The sequence below is a fragment of the Sebastes fasciatus genome, chromosome 7 (assembly GCF_043250625.1).
Source record: "Sebastes fasciatus isolate fSebFas1 chromosome 7, fSebFas1.pri, whole genome shotgun sequence".
NCBI classification, from domain to species: domain Eukaryota; kingdom Metazoa; phylum Chordata; class Actinopteri; order Perciformes; family Sebastidae; genus Sebastes; species Sebastes fasciatus.
In genome coordinates, this window is record NC_133801.1 from 179,336 (window position 1) to 200,667 (window position 21,332).

General features: G+C 48.2%; 1 protein-coding gene across 1 annotated transcript; it reads right to left on the reverse strand.

The window, feature by feature from the left end:
- Positions 1-140: 140 nt before the first annotated feature.
- On the reverse strand, positions 141-21,093 carry LOC141770996 (AP-2 complex subunit mu-A-like). The gene is made up of 12 exons (XM_074640848.1): positions 20,911-21,093; positions 18,658-18,773; positions 16,279-16,544; positions 14,170-14,252; positions 14,066-14,071; positions 13,845-13,980; positions 12,394-12,538; positions 12,163-12,282; positions 11,915-12,050; positions 9,749-9,846; positions 8,940-9,051; positions 141-639 (listed from the first exon to the last, which is right to left on the reverse strand). Exons 2-12 carry the CDS (start codon positions 18,729-18,731, stop codon positions 505-507), a joined length of 1,311 nt encoding a protein of 436 aa, XP_074496949.1. The 5' UTR covers positions 18,732-18,773; positions 20,911-21,093; the 3' UTR covers positions 141-504.
- Positions 21,094-21,332: the final 239 nt, after the last annotated feature.

A 21,332-nucleotide genomic window follows, 5' to 3' on the forward strand; every position in this document is an offset into this window, starting at 1 on the left:
CGCACACGCACACACAGAGACACACGCACACACAGAGACACACGCACACACAGAGACACACGCACGCACGCACTCACGCACACACACACACACACACACACACACACACACACACAGAGAGACACACACACAGAGACACACACACACACAGAGAGACACACACACACAGAGACACACACACACACACACACACACACACATAGACACACACACAGAGACACACGCACGCACGCACACACGCACACACAGAGACACACGCACACACAGAGACACACGCACACACAGAGACACACGCACGCACGCACACACACACACACACACACACACACACACACACACACACAGAGACACGCACACACACACATACACACACACACACACACACACACACACACACAGTTGTAGAGGAGTTGTAGAGGACAATGTCATGGGGCGTCCCTTCTTCCCATCAGCCCCGGTGGCAGGTCAACAGGTCAGCAGGTCAGGAGGTCAGGAGGTCAAAGGTCAGCAGCGGGTCTCGTAGATTCCACTCTGTCCGATGTAACGAACCCATTTAACGACGTCGTGATCGCTGTAGTTCAACTTGGACTCAAACACCTTCAGATACCGGACCTTCAGACCTGAAGGAGCAAACGGAACCTGGAGAAGAGGAGGAGGACAGAGAGAGGGAAGAGGAGGAGGAAGAGGAGGAGAGAGAGAGAGGAGGAGGAGGAGAGAGAGAGATGAGGAGGGAGGAGGAGGAGGAGGAGAGAGAGATGAGGAGGAGAGAGAGAGATGAGGAGGAGGAGGAGGAGGAGGAGGAGAGAGAGATGAGGAGGAGAGAGAGAGAGATGAGGAGGAGGAGGAGGAGGAGGAGAGAGAGATGAGGAGGAGAGAGAGAGATGAGGAGGAGGAGGAGGAGGAGGAGGAGGAGGAGGAGAGAGAGAGATGAGGAGGAGGAGGAGAGAGGGAGATGAGGAGGAGGAGGACAGAGAGAGGAGGAGGAGGAGGAGGAGGACAGAGAGATGAGGAGGAGAGAGAGAGATGAGGAGGAGGAGGAGGAGGAGGAGGAGGAGGAGGAGGAGGAGGAGGAGGAGAGAGGGAGATGAGGAGGAGGAGAGAGAGAGATGAGGAGGAGGAGGAGAGAGGGAGATGAGGAGGAGGAGGAGGACAGAGAGAGGAGGAGGACAGAGAGAGGAGGAGGAGGAGGAGAGAGAGAGAGGAGGAGGAGAGAGAGGGAGATGAGGAGGAGGAGAGAGAGAGATGAGGAGGAGGAGGAGGAGGAGGAGGAGGAGGAGGAGGAGGAGGAGGAGAGAGAGGGAGATGAGGAGGAGGAGAGAGAGAGATGAGGAGGAGGAGGAGGAGGAGGAGGAGAGAGGGAGATGAGGAGGAGGAGGACAGAGAGAGGAGGAGGAGGAGGAGGAGAGAGAGAGAGGAGGAGGAGAGAGAGATGAGGAGGAGGAGGAGGACAGAGAGAGGAGGAGGAGGAGGAGGAGAGAGAGAGAGGAGGAGGAGAGAGAGATGAGGAGGAGGAGGAGGAGGACAGAGAGAGAGGAGGAGGAGGAGGAGGACAGAGAGAGAGGAGGAGGAGGAGGAGGACAGAGAGAGGAGGAGGAGAGAGAGAGATGAGGAGGAGGAGGAGGACAGAGAGAGGAGGAGGAGAGAGAGAGATGAGGAGGAGAGAGAGAGATGAGGAGGAGGAGAGAGATGAGGAGGAGGAGAGAGATGGGGAGGAGGAGAGAGAGAGGAGGAAGAGGAGGAGAGAGAGGAGGAAGAGGGGAGAGAGAGAGGAGGAGGAGGAGGAGAGAGGGAGATGAGGAGGAGGAGGACAGAGAGAGGAGGAGGAGGAGGAGGAGAGAGAGAGAGGAGGAGGAGAGAGAGATGAGGAGGAGGAGGAGGAGGACAGAGAGAGAGGAGGAGGAGGAGGAGGACAGAGAGAGGAGGAGGAGAGAGAGAGATGAGGAGGAGGAGGAGGACAGAGAGAGGAGGAGGAGAGAGAGAGATGAGGAGGAGAGAGAGAGATGAGGAGGAGGAGAGAGATGAGGAGGAGGAGAGAGAGAGGAGGAAGAGGAGGAGAGAGAGGAGGAAGAGGAGGAGAGAGAGAGGAGGAGGAGGAGAGAGATAGGAGGAAGAGGAGGAGGAAGAGGAGGAGAGAGAGAGAGGAGGAGGAGAGAGAGGAGGAGGAGGAGGAGAGAGAGGAGGAAGAGGAGGAGAGAGAGAGGAGGAGGAGGAGAGAGAGAGGAGGAAGAGAAGGAGAGAGAGAGAGAGAGGAGAGAGAGAGATGAGGAGGAGAGAGAGAGATGAGGAGGAGGAGAGAGATGAGGAGGAGGAGAGAGAGAGGAGGAAGAGGAGGAGAGAGAGGAGGAAGAGGAGGAGAGAGAGAGGAGGAGGAGGAGAGAGAGAGGAGGAAGAGGAGGAGGAAGAGGAGGAGAGAGAGAGAGGAGGAGGAGAGAGAGGAGGAGGAGGAGGAGAGAGAGGAGGAAGAGGAGGAGAGAGAGAGGAGGAGGAGGAGAGAGAGAGGAGGAAAGAGAAGGAGAGAGAGAGAGAGAGGAGGAGGAGAGAGAGAGGAGGAGGAGGAGAGAGAGAGGAGGAGGAGAGAGAGATGAGGAGGAGGAGAGAGATGGGGAGGAGGAGAGAGAGAGGAGGAGGAGGAGAGAGAGAGGAGGAGGAGGAGGAGAGAGAGAGAGGAGGAGGAGAGATGGGGAGGAGGAGGAGAGAGATGGGGAGGAGGAGAGAGAGAGGAGGAGGAGGAGAGAGAGAGAGAGGAGGAGGAGAGAGAGAGGAGGAGGAGGAGGAGAGAGAGAGAGAGGAGGAGAGAGGGGAGGAAGAGGAGGAGAGAGAGAGAGGAAAGTTAGTGAATCTGTCTTTGTCTACTATCCCACCGAGCTCGAAGCTACCTAGCTAGCTAGCTAGCTAAGGCTAGGCTAAGAAGCTAGGCTAAGATGCTAAGCTATATGCTAATCTGTGCAGCCGGTTATGTTAATCTCTGAAACTTGACTTCACTCAATCTATTAATATCAGATGAAATCGTACGAGGTAACGAGGTACGATGTAATGAGGTACGAGGTATAGAGGTAACGATGTAACGAGGTAATGATGTACGATGTACGATGTAATGAGGTACGAGGTATAGAGGTAACGATGTACGAGGTAATGATGCACGAGGTAACGAGGTAATGATGTACGAGGTATACAGGTAACGATGTAACGAGGTAATGATGTACGAGGTACGATGTAATGAGGTACGATGTAATGAGGTACGAGGTAACGATGTACGATGTACGAGGTAATGATGCACGAGGTAACGATGTACGAGGTATAGAGGTAACGATGTAACGAGGTAATGATGTACGAGGTATAGAGGTAACGATGTAACGAGGTAATGATGTACGAGGTATAGAGGTAACGAGGTAATGATGTACGAGGTATAGAGGTAACGAGGTAACGAGGTAATGACGTACGAGGTAACGAGGTAATGATGTACGAGGTAATGATGTACGAGGTAACGATGTAATGATGTGCGAGGTATAGAGGTAACGATGTAACAAGGTAATGATGTACGAGGTATAGAGGTAACGAGGTAATGATGTACGAGGTAACGAGGTAATGATGTACGAGGTATAGAGGTAACGAGGTAACGAGGTAATGATGTACGAGGTAATGATGTACGAGGTATAGAGGTAACGATGTAACAAGGTAATGATGTACGAGGTATAGAGGTAACGAGGTAATGATGTACGAGGTATAGAGGTAACGAGGTAATGATGTACGAGGTATAGAGGTAACGAGGTAATGATGTACGAGGTAACGAGGTAATGATGTACGAGGTATAGAGGTAACGAGGTAATGATGTACGAGGTAATGACGTACGAGGTAACGAGGTAATGATGTACGAGGTAACGATGTAATGATGTGCGAGGTATAGAGGTAACGATGTAACAAGGTAATGATGTACGAGGTATAGAGGTAACGAGGTAATGATGTACGAGGTAACGAGGTAATGATGTACGAGGTATAGAGGTAACGAGGTAACGAGGTAATGATGTACGAGGTAATGATGTACGAGGTATAGAGGTAACGATGTAACAAGGTAATGATGTACGAGGTATAGAGGTAACGAGGTAATGATGTACGAGGTATAGAGGTAACGAGGTAATGATGTACGAGGTATAGAGGTAACGAGGTAATGATGTACGAGGTAACGAGGTAATGATGTACGAGGTATAGAGGTAACGATGTAACGAGGTAATGATGTACGAGGTAATGATGTACGAGGTATAGAGGTAACGAGGTAATGATGTACGAGGTAATGATGTACGAGGTATAGAGGTAACGATGTAACGAGGTAATGATGTACGAGGTATAGAGGTAACGAGGTAATGATGTACGAGGTAATGATGTACGAGGTATAGAGGTAACGATGTAACGAGGTAATGATGTACGAGGTATAGAGGTAACGATGTAACGAGGTAATGATGTACGAGGTATAGAGGTAATGATGTACGAGGTATAGAGGTAACGATGTAACGAGGTAATGATGTACGAGGTATAGAGGTAACGATGTAACAAGGTAATGATGTACGAGGTAACGATGTAATGATGTACGAGGTATAGAGGTAACGATGTAACGAGGTAATGATGTACGAGGTATAGAAGTAACGATGTAACGAGGTAATGATGTACGAGGTATAGAGGTAACGATGTAACGAGGTAATGATGTACGAGGTAACGAGGTAATGATGTACGAGGTATAGAGGTAACGATGTAACGAGGTATAGAGGTAACGATGTAACGAGGTAATGATGTACGAGGTATAGAGGTAACGATGTAACGAGGTAATGATGTACGAGGTAACGAGGTAATGATGTACGAGGTATAGAGGTAACGATGTAACGAGGTATAGAGGTAACGATGTAACGAGGTATAGAGGTAACGATGTAACGAGGTATAGAGGTAACGATGTAACGAGGTAATGATGTACGAGGTAACGAGGTAATGATGCACGAGGTAACGATGTAATGATGTACGAGGTATAGAGGTAACGATGTAACGAGGTAATGATGTACGAGGTAACGAGGTAATGATGTACGAGGTATAGAGGTAACGATGTAACGAGGTATAGAGGTAACGATGTAACGAGGTAATGATGTACGAGGTAACGATGTAATGATGTACGAGGTATAGAGGTAACGATGTAACGAGGTAATGATGTACGAGGTATAGAAGTAACGATGTAACGAGGTAATGATGTACGAGGTATAGAGGTAACGATGTAACGAGGTAATGATGTACGAGGTAACGAGGTAATGATGTACGAGGTATAGAGGTAACGATGTAACGAGGTATAGAGGTAACGATGTAACGAGGTAATGATGTGCGAGGTATAGAGGTAACGATGTAACGAGGTAATGATGTACGAGGTAACGAGGTAATGATGTACGAGGTATAGAGGTAACGATGTAACGAGGTATAGAGGTAACGATGTAACGAGGTATAGAGGTAACGATGTAACGAGGTATAGAGGTAACGATGTAACGAGGTAATGATGTACGAGGTAACGAGGTAATGATGCACGAGGTAACGATGTAATGATGTACGAGGTATAGAGGTAACGATGTAACGAGGTAATGATGTACGAGGTAACGAGGTAATGATGTACGAGGTATAGAGGTAACGATGTAACGAGGTATAGAGGTAACGATGTAACGAGGTAATGATGTACGAGGTAACAATGTAATGATGTACGAGGTAACGAGGTAACGATGTAACGAGGTATAGAGGTAACGATGTAACGAGGTAATGATGTACGAGGTATAGAGGTAACGATGTAACGAGGTAATGATGTACGAGGTATAGAGGTAACGATGTAACGAGGTAATGATGTACGAGGTAACGAGGTAATGATGTACGAGGTATAGAGGTAACGATGTAACGAGGTATAGAGGTAACGATGTAACGAGGTAATGATGTACGAGGTATAGAGGTAACGATGTAACGAGGTATAGAGGTAACGATGTAACGAGGTAATGATGTACGAGGTATAGAGGTAACGATGTAACGAGGTAATGATGTACGAGGTATAGAGGTAACGATGTAACGAGGTAATGATGTACGAGGTATAGAGGTAACGATGTAACGAGGTAATGATGTACGAGGTATAGAGGTAACGATGTAACGAGGTAATGATGTACGAGGTATAGAGGTAACGATGTAACGAGGTATAGAGGTAACGATGTACGAGGTAATGATGTACGAGGTATAGAGGTAACGATGTAACGAGGTATAGAGGTAACGATGTAACGAGGTAATGATGTACGAGGTATAGAGGTAATGATGTAACGAGGTAATGATGTACGAGGTAATGATGTACGAGGTAACGAGGTAATGATGTACGAGGTATAGAGGTAACGATGTAACGAGGTAATGATGTACGAGGTAACGAGGTAATGATGTACGAGGTATAGAGGTAACGATGTAACGAGGTAATGATGTACGAGGTATAGAGGTAACGATGTAACGAGGTAATGATGTACGAGGTAATGATGTACGAGGTAACGAGGTAATGATGTACGAGGTATAGAGGTAACGATGTAACGAGGTAATGATGTACGAGGTATAGAGGTAACGATGTAACGAGGTAATGATGTACGAGGTAACGAGGTAATGATGTACGAGGTATAGAGGTAACGATGTAACGAGGTATAGAGGTAACGATGTAACGAGGTAATGATGTACGAGGTAACGAGGTAATGATGTACGAGGTATAGAGGTAACAATGTAACGAGGTATAGAGGTAACGATGTAACGAGGTAATGATGCACGAGGTAACGATGTAATGATGTACGAGGTATAGAGGTAACGATGTAACGAGGTAATGATGTACAAGGTAACGAGGTAATGATGTACGAGGTATAGAGGTAACGATGTAACGAGGTATAGAGGTAACGATGTAACGAGGTAATGATGCACGAGGTAACAATGTAATGATGTACGAGGTAACGAGGTAATGATGTAACGAGGTATAGAGGTAACGATGTAACGAGGTAATGATGTACGAGGTATAGAGGTAACGATGTAACGAGGTAATGATGTACGAGGTAACGAGGTAATGATGTACGAGGTATAGAGGTAACGATGTAACGAGGTATAGAGGTAACGATGTAACGAGGTAATGATGTACGAGGTATAGAGGTAACGATGTAACGAGGTATAGAGGTAACGATGTAACGAGGTAATGATGTACGAGGTAACAATGTAATGATGTACGAGGTAACGAGGTAACGATGTAACGAGGTATAGAGGTAACGATGTAACGAGGTAATGATGTACGAGGTATAGAGGTAACGATGTAACGAGGTAATGATGTACGAGGTAACGAGGTAATGATGTACGAGGTATAGAGGTAACGATGTAACGAGGTATAGAGGTAACGATGTAACGATGTAACGAGGTAATGATGTACGAGGTATAGAGGTAACGATGTAACGAGGTATAGAGGTAACGATGTAACGAGGTAATGATGTACGAGGTATAGAGGTAACGATGTAACGAGGTAATGATGTACGAGGTATAGAGGTAACGATGTAACGAGGTAATGATGTACGAGGTATAGAGGTAACGATGTAACGAGGTAATGATGTACGAGGTATAGAGGTAACGATGTAACGAGGTATAGAGGTAACGATGTACGAGGTAATGATGTACGAGGTATAGAGGTAACGATGTAACGAGGTATAGAGGTAACGATGTAACGAGGTAATGATGTACGAGATATAGAGGTAATGATGTAACGAGGTAATGATGTACGAGGTAATGATGTACGAGGTAACGAGGTAATGATGTACGAGGTATAGAGGTAACGATGTAACGAGGTAATGATGTACGAGGTAACGAGGTAATGATGTACGAGGTATAGAGGTAACGATGTAACGAGGTAATGATGTACGAGGTATAGAGGTAACGATGTAACGAGGTAATGATGTACGAGGTATAGAGGTAACGATGTAACGAGGTAATGATGTACGAGGTATAGAGGTAACGATGTAACGAGGTATAGAGGTAACGATGTACGAGGTAATGATGTACGAGGTATAGAGGTAACGATGTAACGAGGTATAGAGGTAACGATGTAACGAGGTAATGATGTACGAGGTATAGAGGTAATGATGTAACGAGGTAATGATGTACGAGGTAATGATGTACGAGGTAACGAGGTAATGATGTACGAGGTATAGAGGTAACGATGTAACGAGGTAATGATGTACGAGGTAACGAGGTAATGATGTACGAGGTATAGAGGTAACGATGTAACGAGGTAATGATGTACGAGGTATAGAGGTAACGATGTAACGAGGTAATGATGTACGAGGTAGAGGTAACGATGTAACGAGGTAATGATGTACGAGGTATAGAGGTAACGATGTAACGAGGTAATGATGTACGAGGTATAGAGGTAACGATGTAACGAGGTATAGAGGTAACGATGTACGAGGTAATGATGTACGAGGTATAGAGGTAACGATGTAACGAGGTATAGAGGTAACGATGTAAAGAGGTAATGATGTACGAGGTATAGAGGTAATGATGTAACGAGGTAATGATGTACGAGGTAATGATGTACGAGGTAACGAGGTAATGATGTACGAGGTATAGAGGTAACGATGTAACGAGGTAATGATGTACGAGGTAACGAGGTAATGATGTACGAGGTATAGAGGTAACGATGTAACGAGGTAATGATGTACGAGGTATAGAGGTAATGATGTAACGAGGTAATGATGTACGAGGTAATGATGTACGAGGTAACGAGGTAATGATGTACGAGGTATAGAGGTAACGATGTAACGAGGTAATGATGTACGAGGTAACGAGGTAATGATGTACGAGGTATAGAGGTAACGATGTAACGAGGTAATGATGTACGAGGTATAGAGGTAATGATGTAATGATGTGCGACTGACCTCAAAGTTCATGGAGATGGGAGGTCGACTCCACTTCTTCTTATCGTTAGTCGGCAGCAGTTCGATCTCAGCGCTGATCTGAGACTCCTTCATCCCAGCCATCCTCTTCACCCTGAAACACAGTAACACACCTGAGTCCCACCTGAGTCCACCTGAGTCCACCTGAGTCCCACCTGAGTCCCACCTGAGTCCCACCTGAGTCCCCCTGAGTCCCCCTGATCCCACCTGAGTCCCACCTGAGTCCCCCCGAGTCCCCCTGATCCCACCCGAGTCCCCCTGATCCCACCTGAGTCCCCCTGATCCCACCTGAGTCCACCTGAGTCCACCTGAGTCCCCCTGATCCCACCTGAGTCCACCTGAGTCCACCTGAGTCCCCCCGAGTCCCCCCGAGTCCCCCTGATCCCACCTGAGTCCCCGAGTCCCCCTGATCCCACCCGAGTCCCCCTGATCCCACCCGAGTCCCCCTGATCCCACCTGAGTCCACCTGATCCCACCTGAGTCCCCCTGATCCCACCTGAGTCCACCTGAGTCCCCCTGATCCCACCCGAGTCCCCCTGATCCCACCTGAGTCCCCGAGTCCCCCTGATCCCACCCGAGTCCCCCTGATCCCACCTGAGTCCCACCTGAGTCCCCCTGAGTCCCACCTGAGTCCCCCTGATCCCACCTGAGTCCCCCTGATCCCACCTGAGTCCCACCTGAGTCCCCCTGAGTCCCCCTGATCCCACCTGAGTCTCCCTGATCCCACCTGAGTCCCCCTGTGTCCCCCTGAGGTCCAGGTGATGATGTGATGGGCTGATGTGATCTCTTACTTCCAGACGATGGCGTTGTCGCTGGCTTTGTATTTAGCTTTTCCCTTCATACAGATGAGCTGAACCCCGCTGGTGTTGAGGGGGGTGGGGATCCGGACCTGGAGGGGAGGGGGAGGGGGAGGGGGAGGAGGAGGGGGAGGGGGAGGAGGAGGGGGAGGGGGAGGGGGAGGGGGAGGAGGAGGGGGAGGGGGAGAGTTACATCTTTAATTCTTTAGTATTATCATTATTATTGTTGTGATCCCTGTGATAGTCTGTTGACCGGTCCAGGGTCATCATCAAGTCATCATCAAGTCATCAGGTCATCATCAAGTCATCATCAAGTCATCATCAAGTCATCATCAAGTCATCATCAAGTCATCATCAGGTCATCATCAAGTCATCATCAAGTCATCATCAAGTCATCAAGTCATCATCAAGTCATCATCAAGTCATCATCAAGTCATCATCAAGTCATCATCAGGTCATCATCAAGTCATCATCAAGTCATCATCAAGTCATCAAGTCATCATCAAGTCATCATCAAGTCATCAGGTCATCATCAAGTCATCATCAAGTCATCATCAGGTCATCATCAAGTCATCATCAGGTCATCATCAGGTCATCATCAGGTCATCATCAAGTCATCATCAAGTCATCATCAAGTCATCATCAGGTCATCATCAGGTCATCATCAGGTCATCATCAAGTCATCATCAGGTCATCATCAGGTCATCATCAAGTCATCATCAGGTCATCATCAGGTCATCATCAAGTCATCAAGTCATCATCAAGTCATCATCAAGTCATCATCAAGTCATCAAGTCATCATCAAGTCATCATCAAGTCATCATCAAGTCATCATCAAGTCATCATCAGGTCATCATCAAGTCATCATCAAGTCATCATCAAGTCATCAAGTCATCATCAAGTCATCATCAAGTCATCATCAAGTCATCATCAGGTCATCATCAAGTCATCATCAAGTCATCATCAAGTCATCAAGTCATCATCAAGTCATCATCAAGTCATCAGGTCATCATCAAGTCATCATCAGGTCATCATCAAGTCATCATCAGGTCATCATCAGGTCATCATCAGGTCATCATCAAGTCATCATCAAGTCATCATCAGGTCATCATCAGGTCATCATCAGGTCATCATCAAGTCATCATCAGGTCATCATCAGGTCATCATCAAGTCATCATCAGGTCATCATCAGGTCATCATCAGGTCATCATCAAGTCATCATCAAGTCATCATCAGGTCATCATCAAGTCATCATCAAGTCATCATCAAGTCATCATCAAGTCATCATCAGGTCATCATCAAGTCATCATCAAGTCATCATCAAGTCATCAAGTCATCATCAAGTCATCATCAGGTCATCATCAAGTCATCATCAGGTCATCATCAAGTCATCATCAAGTCATCAGGTCATCATCAAGTCATCAGGTCATCATCAGGTCATCATCAAGTCATCATCAAGTCATCATCAGGTCATCATCAAGTCATCATCAAGTCATCATCAGGTCATCATCAAGTCATCAGGTCATCATCAGGTCATCATCAAGTCATCATCAAGTCATCATCAGGTCATCAGGTCATCATCAGGTCATCATCAAGTCATCATCAGGTCATCATCAAGTCATCATCAAGTCATCATCAGGTCATCATCAGGTCATCATCAAGTCATCATCAGGTCATCATCAAGTCATCATCAGGTCATCATCAGGTCATCATCAAGTCATCATCAGGTCATCATCAGGTCATCATCAAGTCATCATCAAGTCATCATCAGGTCATCATCAGGTCATCATCAAGTCATCATCAAGTCATCATCAAGTCATCAAGTCATCATCAGGTCATCATCAGGTCATCATCAAGTCATCATCAAGTCATCATCAGGTCATCATCAGGTCATCATCAGGTCATCAAGTCATCATCAGGTCATCATCAGGTCATCATCAAGTCATCAAGTCATCATCAGGTCATCATCAAGTCATCAAGTCATCATCAGGTCATCATCAGGTCATCATCAGGTCATCATCAAGTCATCATCAGGTCATCATCAGGTCATCATCAAGTCATCATCAAGTCATCAAGTCATCATCAAGTCATCATCAGGTCATCATCAGGTCATCATCAGGTCATCATCAGCATTAACCCTTTAGAGACGTCTCGTCCTACCTCGATCTTCTGAGCGAGCAGCGACGACTTGAAGTTGGACTTGATGACGACTTTGACCTCCAGCTTGGTTCGACCGACCTCTCGGACCAGAGGGATGACCCTGAACGGCAGGATGATGTCTTTGGTGGTTCGATACCTGCAGACAGAGACGGACGGTCTCAGGCCTGTTGTCCTCTGATTAACCGTGTGTCTGTGTGTGTGTGTGTGTGTGTGTGTGTGTGCGTGTGTGTGTGAGTGTGACCTCTGACCTCATGAGCTCGTAGTCTCCGTCCGGAGGGATGAAGCTGATGCTGCGTTCAGAGTCAAACTTACTGAGACGAACACACTGATGGAAGGTGCAGTCATCGATCGCTATCGACTGTTTACCGCTGAGGACGAGAGAGAGGACAGTTCAGAACTCCTACTGGATAATCCCCACTCTAATGGGGAGCATAGATGGTATGGAGGTGAGGATGCAGGTGACCTGTGTGACCTCTGACCTCTTGCCTCCGTCCTCTGAACTTCCTCCTTTTCCCGGCTTGTCGATGACGATCTTGTCGTTCATCCCAAACTTACACTCTGGCATCCCACTCAGGTAACTCTTCATCACCACCCGACCTGAGACGTGAGCGCTGAGCACCTGACCTGCACACGCACACGCACACACACACACAGTCAGGTGTGATGGCGCCCTCTGCTGGCTGCTCCTCACTGACTGACAACAACAGTGATGTCATGCTGCATTATTACAGCATCGCCAGCTGAGTGACACGTTAAGGTCTTCTCACAGGTTAAGGGTTATTAGTTAAGGTCTTCTTAAAGGTTTAGGGTTATTAGTTAAGGTCTTCTCACAGGTTAAGGGTTATTAGTTAAGGTCTTCTCACAGGTTAAGGGTTATTAGTTAAGGTCTTCTCACAGGTTAAGGGTTATTAGTTAAGGTCTTCTCACAGGTTAAGGGTTATTAGTTAAGGTCTTCTCACAGGTTAAGGGTTATTAGTTAAGGTCTTCTTAAAGGTTTAGGGTTATTAGTTAAGATCTTCTCACAGGTTAAGGGTTATTAGTTAAGGTCTTCTCACAGGTTAAGGGTTATTAGTTAAGGTCTTCTCACAGGTTAAGGGTTATTAGTTAAGGTCTTCTTAAAGGTTTAGGGTTATTAGTTAAGGTCTTCTTAAAGGTTTAGGGTTATTAGTTAAGGTCTTCTTACAGGTTAAGGGTTATTAGTTAAGGTCTTCTTAAAGGTTTAGGGTTATTAGTTAAGGTCTTCTCACAGGTTAAGGGTTATTAGTTAAGGTCTTCTCACAGGTTTAGGGTTATTAGTTAAGGTCTTCTCACAGGTTAAGGGTTATTAGTTAAGGTCTTCTTAAAGGTTTAGGGTTATTAGTTAAGGTCTTCTCACAGGTTACGGGTTATTAGTTAACAGTTACCTTGTGGGAACAGTTACCTTGTGGGGACAGCTACCTTGTGGGGACAGCTACCTTGTGGGGACAGTTACCTTGTGGGGACAGCTACCTTGTGGGAACAGTTACCTGGTGGGGACAGCTACCTTGTGGGGACAGTTACCTTGTGGGGACAGCTACCTTGTGGGAACAGTTACCTTGTGGGGACAGCTACCATGTTGGGACAGTTACCTTGTGGGGACAGCTACCTTGTGGGGACAGCTACCTTGTGGGGACAGTTACCTTGTGGGGACAGCTACCTTGTGGGAACAGTTACCTTGTGGGGACAGCTACCTTGTGGGGACAGCTACCTTGTGGGAACAGTTACCTTGTGGGGACAGCTACCTTGTGGGGACAGCTACCTTGTGGGGACAGTTTCCTTGTGGGGACAGTTACCGTTTGGGGAGAGCTACCTTGTGGGGACAGTTACCTTTTGGGGAGAGCTACCTTGTGGGGACAGTTACCTTGTGGGGACAGCTACCTTGTGGGAACAGTTACCTTGTGGGGACAGTTACCTTGTGGGGACATGAGCAGGTTGACGCTCTCGTACACGTCCAGAAAGAGTTCGTTGCGTCTGTATTTGATTCCTTCTCTCCTCCAGCCGATCTGACCGGTGACCTGACTGGTGATCTGAGACGTCTCCTCTTTGCTCTGTGGACACGTCACACAGGTTATTAATAATAATAGTATTATTAATAGTATTAATATAATAGTATTATACTGTGTATGGACTCACGTGGTGCTGCAGGATGATGCAGGCGGTCGAAGGAGAACAGACAGGAAACAGTTAGTTTCACATTAAAAGCCTCTCCACCTGTATTTATGAATGATAAATGGTACCTGACTCTTGATGCCCTGCTGAGTGATGAAGGTCTTCAGAGCTCCGGTCTCTGAGTTCTGAGGGTAACCGTAGTCCAGGATCTCTGCAGGACACAAACACTGTTACCACCAACCAACCAACCAACCCATCAACCAACCATCCCACCAACCAACCAAGCCACCAACCAACCCACCAACCCACCAACCCACCAACCAACCCACCAACCCACCAACCCACCAACCCACCCACCAACCAACCCACCAACCATCCATCCCACCCTCCAACCCACCAACCATCCAACCAACCAACCGACCCACCAACCAACCATCCCACCCACCCACCCACCATCCATCCATCCATCCAACCAACCAACCCACCATCCATCCATCCAACCCACCCACCAACCAACCCACCATCCCACCCTCCAACCCACCAACCATCCATCCAACCAACCGACCCACCAACCAACCATCCCACCCACCCACCATCCATCCATCCATCCAACCAACCAACCAACCCACCAACCATCCATCCAACCATCCATCCATCCAACCAACCCACCAACCATCCATCCAACCATCCATCCATCCAACCCACCAACCCACCAACCCACCAACCAACCCACCAACCCACCCACCAACCAACCCACCAACCATCCATCCATCCATCCATCCCACCCTCCAACCCACCAACCATCCATCCAACCAACCAACCAACCGACCCACCCACCATCCCACCCACCCACCATCCATCCATCCATCCAACCAACCAACCAACCCACCAACCATCCATCCAACCATCCATCCATCCAACCCACCCACCAACCAACCCACCATCCCACCCTCCAACCCACCAACCATCCATCCAACCAACCAACCGACCCACCAACCAACCATCCCACCCACCCACCATCCATCCATCCATCCAACCAACCAACCAACCAACCCACCAACCATCCATCCAACCATCCAACCAACCAACCATCCAACCAACCCACCAATCAACCCACCAACCATCCATCCATCCAACCAACCATCCATCCATCCAACCAACCAACCCACCAACCAACCCACCAACCAACACACCAAAACACCAACCAACCCACCAACCAACCAACCAACCAACCCACCAACCATCCATCCATCCAACCAACCATCCAACCAACTATCCATCCAATCAACCAACCAACCAACCCACCCTCCAACACACCAACCATCCATTCTTCCAACCAACCAACCATCCAACCAACCCACCAATCAACCCACCAACCATCCATCCATCCAACCAACCATCCATCCATCCAACCAACCAACCCACCAACCAACCCACCATCCAACCCACCAACCATCCAACCCACCAACCCACCAACCACCCATCCATACATCCAACCAACCCACCAACCATCCGTCCAACCAACCAACCATCCCACCAACCAACCCACCAACCAACCAACCCATACATCCAACCAACCCACCAACCATCCATCCATCCAACCCACCAACCAACCATCCATCCAACCAACCATCCAACCCACCAACCAACCCACCAACCATCCATCCATCCAACCAACCAACCCACCAACCATCCATCCATCCAACCCACCAACCATCCATCCATACATCCAACCAACCCACCAACCATCCATCCATACATCCAACCAACCATCCATCCATACATCCAACCAACCCACCAACCAACCATCCATACATCCCACCCACCCACCAACCAACCAACCAACCCACCAACCATCCATCCATACATCCAACCAACCCACCAACCATCCATCCATACATCCAACCAACCCACCAACCAACCAACCAACCATCCAACCAACAGCAGCAAAAATGTGCAGCTCAGGGACGACTCCCGTCAGCGCTGTATTTTCTTTAGGTTTGGATTTTCTCATCCAACGTTTACAAAAATCAAAACCTAAAAAAACAACAGAGCGGCAGAACGACGGCGGCTTCAGGAGGAGAGCATCTTCCTGTTGGAGGTCAGGGTTTAGAAACAGAACAACATAAAGACACACTGAACCAGAGACAGAGTGAGACCTCCTGACTGTTTCTACTCTTAATAACAGCTCAAGTCATTTCCTGTCCTGCCCTTTCAAAATAAAAGCGTCAGTTTACCGTCGAGCAGCTCGTAGATGAGGACGAAGTTGTTCTTGACGTTCTCCTCGCTGATCTTGCCGAAGTAGGCGGACATGACGTCGCACATCTTGTAGAGAAACTCGAACACCATGGTGGCGTTGACGTTCTGCTTGGTGACCGCCGCCAGCCAGATGTTGGAGCGCTTGATGTGGAAGAAGCTGGTCCGGGCGATGTTGGTGACCGGAGAGCGGACCTGCTGCCGGGCGTGGATGACGTTAACTCGGAACGCGTCCACCGCATTTCTCCTGGACAAAGAGACAAGACGAGACGAGACGAGACATCAGTGATGAAACAGTTTCCCGCTCTCTCGGCTCCAGTGATGAACACACATCTCCACGTCCCGTACGAGGTCTCACTCTGTCCTATAAAACCAGGCTCTTTTCCCTCCGTTGTTCCTCAGCAGCAGACTGAGATGACATCATCACTCTGTAGGGCTCGATGCTACGCTGCTGTTGCCTAGCAACAGGCTCCCTGCATCACACAGCGACAGTGAGACCGAGGCTGAAGCAACGAGTCAGACTTGAATACGTCCTCACTGTACCTGAACACCTGAACACGTCCTCACTGTACCTGAACACGTCCTCACTGCACCTGAACACGTCCTCACTGCACCTGAACACGTCCTCACTGTACCTGAACACGTCCTCACTGTACCTGAACACGTCCTCACTGTACCTGAACACCTGAACACGTCCTCACTGCACCTGAACACGTCCTCACTGTACCTGAACACGTCCTCACTGTACCTGAACACCTGAACACGTCCTCACTGCACCTGAACACGTCCTCACTGCACCTGAACACGTCCTCACTGTACCTGAACACGTCCTCACTGCACCTGAACACGTCCTCACTGCACCTGAACACGTCCTCACTGCACCTGAACACGTCCTCACTGCACCTGAACACGTCCTCACTGCACCTGAACACGTCCTCACTGCACCTGAACACCTGAACACGTCCTCACTGTACCTGAACATCTGAACACGTCCTCACTGTACCTGAACACGTCCTCACTGTACCTTAACACGTCCTGACTGCACCTGAACACGTCCTCACTGTACCTGAACACGTCCTCACTGTACCTGAACACCTGAACACGTCCTCACTGTACCTGAACACCTGAACACATTCTCACTGTACCTGAACACGTCCTCACTGTACCTGAACACCTGAACACGTCCTCACTGTACCTGAACACGTCCTCACTGTACCTGAACACCTGAACACATCCTCACTGTACCTGAACATGTCCTCACTGTACCTGAACACCTGAACACGTCCTCACTGTACCTGAACACGTCCTCACTGTACCTGAACACGTCCTCACTGTACCTGAACACGTCCTCACTACACCTGAACACGTCCTCACTGCACCTGAACACGTCCTCACTGTACCTGAACACGTCCTCACTGTACCTGAACACGTCCTCACTGTACCTGAACACCTGAACACGTCCTCACTGTACCTGAACACGTCCTCACTGCACCTGAACACATCCTCACTGTACCTGAACACGTCTTCACTGTACCTGAACACCTGAACACGTCCTCACTGCACCTGAACACGTCCTCACTGTACCTGAACACGTCCTCACTGCACCTGAACACGTCCTCACTGTACCTGAACACGTCCTCACTGCACCTGAACACGTCCTCACTGCACCTGAACACGTCCTCACTGCACCTGAACACGTCCTCACTGTACCTGAACACGTCCTCACTGTACCTGAACACGTCCTCACTGCACCTGAACACGTCCTCACTGCACCTGAACACGTCCTCACTGTACCTGAACACCTGAACACGTCCTCACTGCACCTGAACATGTCCTCACTGTACCTGAACACGTCCTCACTGCACCTGAACACGTCCTCACTGCACCTGAACACCTGAACACCTGAACACGTCCTCACTGTACCTGAACATCTGAACACGTCCTCACTGTACCTGAACACGTCCTCACTGTACCTGAACACGTCCTCACTGTACCTTAACACGTCCTCACTGTACCTGAACACGTCCTCACTGTACCTGAACACCTGAACACGTCCTCACTGTACCTGAACACCTGAACACATTCTCACTGTACCTGAACACGTCCTCACTGTACCTGAACACCTGAACACGTCCTCACTGTACATGAACACCTGAACACGTCCTCACTGCACCTGAACACCTGAACACCTGAACACGTCCTCACTGTACCTGAACACCTGAACACCTGAACATGTCCTCACTGCACCTGAACACCTGAACACGTCCTCACTGCACCTGAACACCTGAACACGGTGTGTTTACTGACTGACTGGTTGAGCTTTAGTGTCTGGATCGTGGGAAGTGGCGTGCAGGACTCACCCGATGTCATCGCGGTAAACCCTGGAGATCAGCACCTCCCCCTTGTGGTTGTAGATGAAGAGTCCTCCGATCATGGTTGACACCTGTCAGTCAGAGCTGATCATAATGAAGAGTCCCTGCAGAGGACGAGGTAGATTAGTAGAAGCTATTACATCACTGTATACACTATGACATCACTATGACATCACTGTATACACTATGACATCACTATGACATCACTGTATACACTATGACATCACTATGACATCACTGTATACACTATGACATCACTGTATACACTATGACATCACTATGACATCACTGTATACACTGTGACATCACTATGACATCACTGTATACACTATGACATCACTATGACATCACTGTATACACTATGACATCACTGTATACACTATGATATCACTATGACATCACTGTATACACTATGACATCACTGTATACACTATGACATCACTATGACATCACTGTATACACTATGACATCACTATGACATCACCAGTGTGAGTTGTGTAATTTAAAAGAGAGTTGTTTTTGTTTATTAATGTTTTTTTGACAACATTATTTTAATAACATGGATGAATTTAGAAAATGGGCGTAACTCCCCTTTAACATTAGAGCTGCTAGTTAGCATGTTAGCTTAGCTGCTATATTCAACATTCAAAACGTGAAATACTAAATTAACAAATATAAAGTCTAATATGTGTAGAAGCTAACGTTACTGGAAGCTAACGTTACTGGAAGCTAACGTTACTAGGAGCTAACGTTACTGGAAGCTAACGTTACTAGGAGCTAACGTTACTGGAAGCTAACGTTACTGGGAGCTAACGTTACTGGGAGCTAACGTTACTAGGAGCTAACGTTACTGGAAGCTAACGTTACTGGAAGCTAACGTTACTGGAAGCTAACGTTACTAGGAGCTAACGTTACTGGAAGCTAACGTTACTAGGAGCTAACGTTACTGGAAGCTAACGTTACTGGAAGCTAACGTTACTAGGAGCTAACGTTACTGGAAGCTAACGTTACTAGGAGCTAACGTTACTGGAAGCTAACGTTACTGGAAGCTAACGTTACTGGAAGCTAACGTTACTGGAAGCTAACGTTACTAAGAGCTAACGTTACTGGGAGCTAACGTTACTGGAAGCTAACGTTACTGGGAGCTAACGTTACTGGGAGCTAACGTTACTGGGAGCTAACGTTACTGGAAGCTAACGTTACTGGAAGCTAACGTTACTGGGAGCTAACGTTACTAGGAGCTAACGTTACTGGAAGCTAACGTTACTGGAAGCTAACGTTACTGGAAGCTAACGTTACTGGAAGCTAACGTTACTAGGAGCTAACGTTACTGGAAGCTAACGTTACTGGAAGCTAACGTTACTGGAAGCTAACGTTACTGGGAGCTAACGTTACTGGGAGCTAACGTTACTGGGAGCTAACGTTACTGGGAGCTAACGTTACTGGGAGCTAACGTTACTGGGAGCTAACGTTACTGGAAGCTAACGTTACTGGGAGCTAACGTTACTGGGAGCTAACGTTACTGGGAGCTAACGTTACTGGGAGCTAACGTTACTGGAAGCTAACGTTACTGGGAGCTAACGTTACTGGGAGCTAACGTTACTGGGAGCTAACGTTACTGGAAGCTAACGTTACTGGAAGCTAACGTTACTGGGAGCTAACGTTACTGGGAGCTAACGTTACTGGGAGCTAACGTTACTGGGAGCTAACGTTACTGGGAGCTAATGTTACTGGGAGCTAACGTTACTGGGAGCTAACGTTACTGGGAGCTAACGTTTAGCGTTAGAAGTGAAGAAGCTACTGGCTGAAGTTACCGGCCAGTCGCGTAACGTTAGCATCCATTACGATGGAGATCAAGATCACGTCGTTAGCCGATGAAGCGGTGAGTTCTTGGCCGACAGGTGATTGAAAGTTAACTGTTCATAAATCACGACCCTGTGGCTCAGAGGGAAGAGCGGCTCGTCCACCAATCAGTGGTCGGTGGTTCGATCCCCGGCTGCTCCGGGTCACATGTCGATGTGTCCTTGAGCAAGACACTCAACCCCAAATGTCTCCTGAAGGCAGAGCCATCGGAGTGAATGAGTCTTTAGATCCTGATGGAGCCTCTGACATCAGTGGATGAACGGGATGCTGACATGTAGTGTTAAGAGCTCTGAGGGGTCGCGACAGACAGACAGACAGACAGACAGACAGACAGACAGACAGACAGACAGACAGACAGACAGACAGACAGGTTCTTACCGTTGTGTCTCAGAGAACCTCCCGGTCCCTCTTCACTCGATCCGGATGTGTAACCGTGAGCAGCTCCTCTCCTGTCTCCGGTCTCTGGTCTCTCTTCCTGTCTCTCTGTCCTCTGTCCTCTGTCTCTCTGTCCTCTGTCTCTCTAGTCTGAATCAAGATGTCGGATGAGGAGTTGTTGTCAGCTGACTGCAGCTGGGCCGCGTCCCATTCCGCTCTGCTCCTCTCCTCCACCCAGCCTCCTCCTGCTGCTCTCCAGCTGTTATCACTGAGCAGGTCGCTGCTTCTCCTACCGGAACACCGCCGTCCCAGTCTGATCCACACACCGACAGATTACCGGCCGCTGCTCTCCGGTCTGACCGCACACCGTGACAAGGCCGCGGGCAGCGGAGTGGGACGCGGCCCTCTACCAGGAACCCTCTGAC